Source organism: Cebidichthys violaceus, unplaced genomic scaffold (genome assembly GCF_023349555.1).
Source record: "Cebidichthys violaceus isolate CVI_PGR_0920_01 unplaced genomic scaffold, fCebVio1.0.p SCAF_51, whole genome shotgun sequence".
In the NCBI taxonomy this organism is placed as follows: Eukaryota; Metazoa; Chordata; class Actinopteri; order Perciformes; family Stichaeidae; genus Cebidichthys; species Cebidichthys violaceus.
The window spans coordinates 826,298-836,176 of NW_027176717.1; the positions used below are offsets into that span (position 1 = coordinate 826,298).

Here is a 9,879-nt window from a genome sequence, read left to right on the forward strand (position 1 = left end):
TAGTGCACATATCAGTTTTCCTTTTTAAATGTACTGTGGTACATTTAAAAACTGGTAGTCGAGCAGTGGAACTAAACTGAGTGAGTCTGAGCGCTAAGACGGAACTATTATAGTGATGCACACCAGAAAGTAACTCCGCAGAGCTTAGCATGGCGTCGGGTCATTTGTGTAAGCTGCATCGTCTCTTAACGCGACTTTCTAACGGCACCCAACTACGACATGTACAAAGTAAGTTCTGTTGATATCTCAGTAACAAGGTGTTTGTTGGAGGTTGTTGTAATTTGCCGTTTTTAATCAATTAGCGCATCGGTGGTGGGAGTAAAAGCTAACAGGCTAACCTTGACAATATGCTTAGCAGGTAAACACTTGGCTTTGACTTGCACTTAACGTGTGTACTGTGTGTTTTCTGTAAATCAAATTTAAAATCGGTAGCGACGTAATTAAGTTGTCATAACGTATTGCTCCTCCCTCTGTCTTAAGATCATATAGAAAGCATTTACGGTGCTCTGGGGATTCATGCTCTCAAATGTGGTGTTTATGCGTCCTAGCTGAGAAGTCCTGTGAAGTGTGTTCAGTGCATGAGTTGGTATGTGTGTGTCTCACCTGTCATTTCTGTTGCAGCATGTTTGGTGCCAATGCGGCAGAAGTCCAGTGTCAGCGGTCCTTCACATGATGCCCCGAACTGGTATGTTAAGACGTTAACAGTTTGTATTTAATAAAAAGCGCAAAGGTATGATTAGGGGGAGGTTCTCACTGTTGACTGAGGGGACATACTGGCTTTTGTAAGTCATAGATGCACGCTGTATACTTGGCCTGTGGGTGTGAAGTCTGCAAGTGATTGCAGTTATTGTGAACCAAAAAAATACATTAGAAATATTAAAAGCTATGTAAAAATGATTACCCATAAAAGAATAATAATAATAAAGTAAATAAGATATTGTGATCGGGACAATAACCTCTACTTTTCTTGGATTTAGTAATGTTGAAATCGGTGTGACTTCAGATGGGAGAACCATAGTGTGCTACCACCCCACTGTCGACATTCCCTATGAGCTCACCCAGGTAAGAGAGTTTTCTAGCATCATGAACATCAATGTGTTAGTTGTCACTTTAATCTCATTGAGTAGCACTATTTCCACCAGAGAAAGAATTCAAAGACTCAATTTGTTTGATTTTTCTTTTTTTACATAAAACCCTGCAGGTTATTTTCCCTGCACAACTGATATTTCTGCCTCTGTCTGAGAAGACCTACAGTTCATTGCTGGAAATACACATAAAATGTATAATTAAGTAAGAGGGAACTTTGTTCATGACAGTCAATCCTTGCAGCCTATAGAACGACCAGACCCCCTGAACAACTCGGTTGAGACCCATGACCAGATTTTAAAGGCCCACCTCAGCAAAGAGGTGCTGAAGGACAGAAAAGGGCCCACTATAGAGGAGCTAAGCAAGATGTTTTTCACTACCAAACATCGGTGGTATCCAGTAGGACAGTAAGTACACGCATACAATTATCTTGTATTTTTATGCCTTAGTATGGATGTAGTGCTGCCCCATCGGGACTAGATCATTTACCAACTTTGATAATGACACCTCTTGTACTTGTTATTTCGTTATAGTCCTTTTTTGGGGGGTTCTTCCACTGCACCATAGGTGTATATATAACTCCAGTAATTAACTGAAGCAGAGTGTAAGAGCTGAAAGAAAATGTAGCAGATAGACATTGATCAAAATTAATTTTCTTCTGTGTCACTGTCCACAGGTACCACCAGAGACGCAGGAAGAAGGATCCCCCAAAGGACAGATAGTTGAAGGCCAAAGTCACAAAACAGCAAATGATGTTTGTGTTATTGTCACAATGATGTATAATAAACTGTTGAATATTACGTAGGTTGTCATGAGTTTTTGAGTCAGTGCTGCTACAATGGAACAATAATAAGGCTTGTAAATTATACTTTTATTTTGTTTCGTCTACTCTGATACTGTATACATTTACTGCCCTGGATTTTAGGGGCTTTTTAAAACAACTACTGCAAATATAAACCTAATGAACTGGCACCAGTATACCATGAAGCATATTCCTGGTGAACAGATTGTAGCTGCGCAGTGGTGCATCCTTATGGTTTTTGTATCTCAACTCTAGTATCTCAGAATATACATGAGTTTGCTGAGCTTCAATATTCATTCATAAATACTATCATTCTGTGCCTGAAAGAAAAACTAGACGAGTCTTGCATAGCGTGGTAAAGGTCTTGCACACCACCAGACAGGTTTACAACAATATGATTAAAGAAATCCAATAGAAAATATATCTCCAAATGAACAAATACTGACAAAAGCTAGTGTAGTTTACAAGTTGTGTCTCTATAAAAAGATAAAACCTAATAAATGTGACCTATGCTCTACCCATGCTTGTATGTGATAATTAAAAGCTGAATCTCACCCACAGAAATCACATACCTTAGCTATAACTTTTCACTTTCTATTTTAAAGTAGCATGAAAAAGAACACATTGTCATCGCTCACCAACAATCTTTCACTACAGAGGCAGGAACAGAAAGTAATAGTTTTTTTAATTATTGATTTTCCAACTAAGCTATTCATTTTTATTTCTACAGTTTTCAACCTATCAAAATACGTTTTCATTATCTGTATCATAACAAAGACTTAAACAGCGAAAGAAATATAATATAATCTTATAATAGGAAATATAAAACTATAAGGAAGAGACCAGCAAAACAGAAAAAGATGCAATAAAGGCATATTACATTGGGTAATGCAATAACATAATTTGTTTATACTGTTTTGTTTTATGTATTTTAAGAAAGTTTAACAAAAATGTTAAGGCTGTAAGGAAAAGATAAAACATGCTTTCTTTTAGGAAAATGACATTTGTGAACAAGAAGCTTTAAATTCTGTTTATAATGTTGCCAGTAACAACTAAAACCAAGAAGTAAAATTACAATTACTTTTTGTATTTTTTATAAAAAACAATCTTGAACAGCAGCGTATGTCCTTACGTCATCTGAAGCCACCGGAAGTGAGAGTTATCTGGCCCCGCCCCGGCAGCTCAGTCAATCCAACCTGAAGAGAAGGCGAGTCCACGGCTAAAAATATAATAGCTAACACAAGATGGCCGGTTTGCCTCGTAGGATTGTAAAGGTACACTTTACACCACGTATTGTATACATGTATTAACGAGGCCGTGTGTGGGTTTTGTTAAGATCGGTTGGTGAGAACATGGACGCACAATTACTGCCGTTCAACGCGTAACCTGACGTTAGCGCGACTAGCATGATTAGCTCTTATCTAGCTAGTTATCAAGCTAGCTCGCTGGTCTCGCGTCTGCGAGTGTTTTGTTTGCCACTTCCGTTCGCTCGCGTCTGCTCCAACTGTGGTTTCATTTTTGTTCGAGTACAATTGTTGTAGTACTTAAATTATAGTTTTCACATCACGGGGTTGCTAATTGGTACTACGGATCAACAGATTATGACAATTTGTCCTAGTCGCCATATGAATGGATTCGCTATGTTAGCTAAGCTAACGTTAGCTTATGTGTTTGGTACCATGCCTGGTGACGATGTGTACGCTGTCGTTGTGGCCTTGAGACATCGAAGTGCTCGTAATTAGGCAAACATGTCCGTGTTGCCTCTATTGTACAAAACGAAAAATACAATTAAAAAGAAATGTAAGGCCTGGTGCGGTCAACTTCGCCGGGCCAGGCCCGTCTGTGGGCGCGATCAGCCTGTTCCGCCACATCGAGCTGCTATTTCTCGGGTTTAGCAGGTTTTCTCACAACGTTGAGTCAGTGAAAACACGACACAAGCTTCCATTATGGAAAACCTGTACTTTTGTTTAGCAATCTTAACGAAAGGCGTGTACAATCTTTACCACAATGCAGTTAACGTCGCTGTTCGCTGCAGATGTTTTGGTGCACCTGCTTTACCAAATGCAGAAATATGAAAAACGTTCCACTTCCTCCTTTTGTGTCGCACAATTCTATATTTGCAGTACACCTTATAATACTCCAATTCCACTAATAATAATAATAATATCATTTGTATAGGCCTGTACACTAGAAAAACAGTAATCATCTGCTTACTGAATTCTTGTAATCAAATGGATCTGAAACAGTCAATTAATCAATTAGATAATTGACAGAAAATGAATCTGCAACTATTTTAATAATTAGTCAAATGCTAGATATGCACAGGCCTATTTCTCTAAACGTGAATATTTTTTGGTTTAGTAAGCCTTTTGTGATATTGAACACAATATGTATGGCTTTGACAAAACATAACTTAATTTGGGTTCTTGGAGTTTATTGTTTTCTGTCAGTTTATATAACAAATGATTAGTTGAATGATGGAGAAATTAATACATTTTAATGAATTAGAAGAGTTTGATGTGGTGTGACATTCTGTCTGCATTTTAGATTATAGTAAGTCTTTGTGCAGTACGTCACAATTGTTCCGGCCCTCAGCCACCTTTTAGTTCCTGTGTTAAACGGTGGAATGTGGTTTTGTGTGTGTGTGACTAAGCAGGGTGAAATTGTTCGTCCCCGTCCATTATATACTTGAAAGTCTACACCTACTCAGAAATGTCAACAACTGTTATGTGTTTCTCCTTCTGACCACACTCAGGAGACACAGCGGTTGATGGCAGAGCCGGTTCCGGGAATCACGGCAATACCAGACGAAGAGAACGCACGCTACTTCCATGTGATCATCGCGGGGCCTCAAGACTCTCCTTTTGAAGGAGGCACATTTAAACTTGAACTATTTCTTCCAGAAGAGTATCCCATGGCAGCTCCCAAAGTGCGATTCATCACCAAAATCTACCACCCCAATGTTGACAAGCTGGGAAGAATATGTTTAGACATTTTGAAAGGTAAGACAATTTTAATATTTAAATATATAGGTGGCATCAATAGGGAACCACGCTTGCCTTATCACAGGATTTTAATTTTGTATTTTTACTTTCTGTCAAACCTTGAAATGTAGCATCATAAACAGTTAAAGTCACAGTTAGTGAGCCCAAACAATGACCGAACATCCACTAAAAGCTGCACAGAGCTGTTCAACCTGGGTTCTTTCAACCTTTTCACATTACAAACACCCATTTGATTCAGTGCTAATATACAAATATGACCTATTTGCATTTCAGTAGCATTGTTTAATTGGAAATTTAGAAATTTCTGTAAAAACCTATGAAATAAATATTCAGATAAAAAAAAAAAATAGAAATTCATGTTAGCTGGCATCAGTTGGCAAATACCAAATCAAACAAGTGGCGCAATAGACTTATACTAGTCACCTTACATCTGACCAGAGGTTTATGCATCTTTGACACAAAGTGAGTTGTTTTCTATTATCAAGTAGCATTAGGGAAACGTGGATCTCGGAGCAATTCCTGCTCGACTTTAACACTCATTCATTATGGTTGCCATCTGACACTGGCATGTTGTGCCTGTGCTGTGTCACCCTGAAGTTTCCCTCGTGTTTTTAAAGCCGTTTCTCTTTTTGCATATTATTCTGAACTTCCATTCTTCCAGATAAGTGGTCTCCGGCTCTGCAGATCCGCACAGTGTTGCTATCTATCCAGGCGTTATTAAGTGCTCCCAATCCAGATGATCCCCTCGCAAACGATGTTGCAGATCAGTGGAAGAGAAACGAAAGTATCGCCATTGACACAGGTGAGGATTAGTCGGCGTTCTATTTCATTAAAGCATGTACTGAACTAAACTGCCACAGGCGGTCAAGGATGATTTAGATTTATCTGGTGGTGGTCTCATGAATGTGAAACAACCCAGTCAGGATGTTGGTGGTTTGACTGTAAATACAGACAAATATGGCAGTAAGTAAGCATGGATAGAATCGATGCAGTTATCTGACTGAGATAACAGTGTAATGTTTCAACTGGCCCCTGTGATCTCTGTTGTGGAGCAGAGAGGCCTGGCTTTATGGCTGGGCAGTCCTGCACATGGGCAACAAAGAAGTTGTAACTGTTACATAGACAATGTTAAACCTGTTACAAACAAAACTTACTAACTACTAAATACCAGACTATGTTTTCAATTGTATGGTAGGTGTGTACAGGCGTCTCCTTGGGTTTCTGTTACTGAAGCTTGACTTTTTGCTGCCATGTAACTATCCAGAGCTACGTCTGTTTCTTATACCGTTATATCTCATTCAAAGTCTTCTGTAATCAGAACTTTGTTGAAACCCTGAACTGAAACTTAATTTAATTAATTTTAATGTTCACCGGCAAAGAAAAACTGCTGCAGTTTTTGCTGTGCAAATAGTTTTGATTGGGCTGCATTGAGCATTAACCCGTCATGTTCTTTTTTGCTTGTGTTGTTTGACATACAGTCCAAACCCCCAGAAATATTCAAGTTAGAATGATAAAACAATGAAAACCAGTAAACCCTCAGAGGGTATCTGTAACTAGAGATTAGTTAATTAACAAAAAAATTATCTGCAACTAATTGGGTAATTTAATGCATCACTTTTCGTAATTATTTTTAAACACCAAAGAGCATTGGTTCCAGTAAATGTGAATCATTTCTGCCTTCATTGTTTTTCTATGATAGGAAACTGAATACTTTTTTTGGAGTTTGAACCATTTGTGGAACAAAACAAGCATTCTGAATATGTCAACTTGGGCTTTGGAAAACTATTTTCTAACAATTTTAAAGCCGAGAGATTCTTCCATTATTCACAAAAGTAGTTGGATTAATTGATAACAAATCAAATCCTTAGTCGATGCCCCTGCTGCAACCAACAGAACGTTGCCTACTAAACTTTCTCAACAACAAACTGATCATTAAAATGCTTGGTAATCCCTTTCCTGTGGCTGACCGATTGATTTCCTGACTAATTGTTTTGGTTGTGCATTTAGAAGCACCGGGACCTGTCTGTTGCTTTCGGTCCGATCCTCTATGAACACTCTGCAACACTTTCCTTATCCGCAGTCCTGCGCCGTATCGTCCTCACACCATCCGCCACCTTTTTGTCTTTCTCTGTCTCCCCACAGCCCGATCATGGACCAGGCTCTACGCAGGCGTCACCGAAGTATAGAAGAACAGACACGAGGCTTCTGAATGTGATCCACAAAATGTACTCCTATTCTGTCAACATTCAAATTTAACAGACGCACACACAAAAAAACAGAAAAAAAAAAAAGATAAGTCCAAATCCATTTGAAAGAAATTACAAGATTTACTGCTGCAGACCTCTGGGTGACTTCTTTTCCTCTTTAAGACGCGTTAAGTGTGTGTTAGCCTCTTCTTTCTTTCTGTGTTGCTATTTAAATGCATGGACAGAGAACGACACCCTCCCAAACTACAGTCTTAAAAATAACCTGTTGTCCTGAACAAGGCACATACTGGTACGTTTGCAGAATACACATGCATTAAAGCTGTTCTTCTTTTAACACATGCATTATTTGTCAACACATCTGTATGTCTTTTGTGAGAGTGCCCTGTTATTTCAACACTTGGTGTACAGCTGTCTCCCCACTACTAGTAAGCAGACAGAAAACATGAATACGAGTGAAGTTTGCATTTACTCTTTTTAGGGATTGCCAAGAGTTGTTTTTTTTTTGTGGAAAATAGGCCCCTTGTGTTCAACAAGAAGGTTAGTGTGTCTGTGCATACCAACACATCACAACACTGAATATCTAGCTGGTGGTGCAGCTACTGTATCAGCGCCATCTCAAGAGCACACGGGGCACTTAACACCTGAGCACAGAGGTGGACCGCTTTTTACGTCGCACAGCAGCGACTATCTTATTTGTACAATTGGACCAGAGCTCCACACAGGAAGTGCTAACATGTAAACGTTCAAAAGACACTTTCTGTAACTGCAGCAGCAAAAAAAGTTATATTTTAACAAAGCGGTTATTAGACACTGAAAACTCAGAGGGCAGGGACGAAACATTTTCATCCAAAGACAACTGAGGGAGGTTGATCCCAATATTTTTAATGTAAAATAAATTTGAAGGCCCCCCCCCCCCAATCTCTACCAGTAGAGAATACACAGTACTGAACAGCCACAGCTAACATTCAAAAGCATTGAGTCCATGACGAGTGTGGATTTGTGGCCCCAGCAGATGTATTGTTATCTCTCTTCATCCTTCTCATCTCGGTCTTGGGTTGATAGAAAAAGACAGGTTAGCGTGTGATTAGATGCTCGAGCCCAATTAGATGAGGATTGTGTACTTATTAATCCAAGATCTCATGATTTAATGTCATGTAATGTTACATCAAGCGGTCTGTGGTTTCAGTGAAATTGGAGAATTTGGGGAGGGTGGGCAGATTAGTTCCACATGGATTTAAAAGAAAAAAAAAGAAGCCACTCCCAACACATTCAGAAAGGTAGAAAGACGCAACTTGTTTGTGCTGAAATGGATCGGTCTGCATGTAGAAACAGATGACTAAAATGTGTTGAGAATGTACTTTTTTTTTTTAAAAGGATGTAGGCTGTTTTTATTTTTCTTTTATTTTAACTGTCTGTCCATGCTATCTATGTTGCTTGTTCTCTATTTTATTTCCCGTGTTACTTTATTAAAAAGGCATGTACCATAACCAAACTTATATCACGACGATTCCAATTAGTTTCCTTCTGGGTGTTAATGAGCGGCGAGGCGTTGAGTTGTCTTTAAAGGGAAAGTTCAGGCTTTTGTTGAAGGTGTCATCGTCTGTATCAAAGTTGTCTTTCACCATGATTTTCCAGAGTTGGCCTCACCTGCTTTTTGCTCTTTCTATGATACTGATCTGTGATGATTATGCAAGTGCATTGAATTGATTGGGTCATTGTGGTGGCAAAAAAAATGATATTACAAATAAAAAGTATTAAAGATTAAAGGCTATTACAGATTTTCTATCATTTAGAGTCCCTTCAAAGTGCACACATGACATCTTGTGGCTTCTTCTAGACATCTTTAAACTTTCCTTTTTATGATTTATATTTAGATTAGTGGGTTAGAGGGATCAACAACCTTAGATGGTGGCTTAGTGATCATATCGCTTCTACGTCGGGCTCATCTGAGGCATGACTAACGTATTTTTGTTAAGTTTTAGTTTTTGATTGGGCTCTTTATTAAATTTCTTTGATTAGATCAGTTTGTCTCCCGTCCACTAACTAACTATTTCTAACTGCTGCATTTACTAAAGTGTGGAAGGTGGAGCTCAGCTTAAAACCTGGTTAACGTAATGTTTCCCTGAGGGACTTGGCAGTAATCTAAACCAAGAAACAGTCACTCACCGCTGAAACGTCTAGATCAAAATATCGAGAGAACAAACTGATATAACAAACGGCTCCCATGTCTAAAAATGGGAAAAAAAAGAATTCTGCCGTTAATTTTTAGCACATTTGCACACACGGCTCTTCAAATAGTCTGTTAATAAACTGAGTAAGTAGAGGCCTGACTGGTTTATGTGCAGTTTGTGTTCCCCTGTAGGAGAGAGGTTACAGCTAGGACTTAATTAAGAGAGGGTGGCTGAGATAATACATTTCTGTTTCTCGTAGGAATTAATGCATCTCAATTCATGTTCTGTTCAATAAAGCTTTAATTCGGCAAATTTAGCACGAATGATACAACTTTGTGAAGCATCCCTGAGACATCCGGGTACTTGGCACACTGATAAAACATAATTGTTTTTTAATAGTGGTGAGATATGCAAAATACAGTGTATGCTGTTCTTTATTTATGTATTTATTTCATTTTTCATAGGGATAAGTATATAGCCTGAATCAGTGCCACGTACTGGGGTTCATTGTGTTCGTCTCTAGATGGGCCTTTTAAAAAACAGACGTCAACATGAAACAAAATTCCACAAAAAGTGAACACAAAACTCTTAAAAACCATCTCTTGGGT

The 9,879-nt window shown here is 38.6% G+C and overlaps 2 protein-coding genes across 2 annotated transcripts; both read left to right on the forward strand.

Annotated features, from left to right (window-relative positions):
• Positions 1-128: 128 nt before the first annotated feature.
• On the forward strand, positions 129-1,886 carry mrpl42 (mitochondrial ribosomal protein L42). The gene is made up of 5 exons (XM_068731384.1): positions 129-228; positions 622-685; positions 978-1,062; positions 1,330-1,493; positions 1,763-1,886. The coding sequence occupies exons 1-5, from the start codon at positions 150-152 to the stop codon at positions 1,806-1,808; spliced, it is 438 nt and encodes a 145-aa protein (XP_068587485.1). The 5' UTR covers positions 129-149; the 3' UTR covers positions 1,809-1,886.
• A 1,170-nt stretch (positions 1,887-3,056) lies between these two features.
• Positions 3,057-8,866, forward strand: ube2nb (ubiquitin-conjugating enzyme E2Nb). The gene is made up of 4 exons (XM_068731357.1): positions 3,057-3,162; positions 4,644-4,890; positions 5,555-5,695; positions 7,036-8,866. Exons 1-4 carry the CDS (start codon positions 3,133-3,135, stop codon positions 7,077-7,079), a joined length of 462 nt encoding a protein of 153 aa, XP_068587458.1. The 5' UTR covers positions 3,057-3,132; the 3' UTR covers positions 7,080-8,866.
• The last annotated feature ends 1,013 nt before the right edge of the window (positions 8,867-9,879 follow it).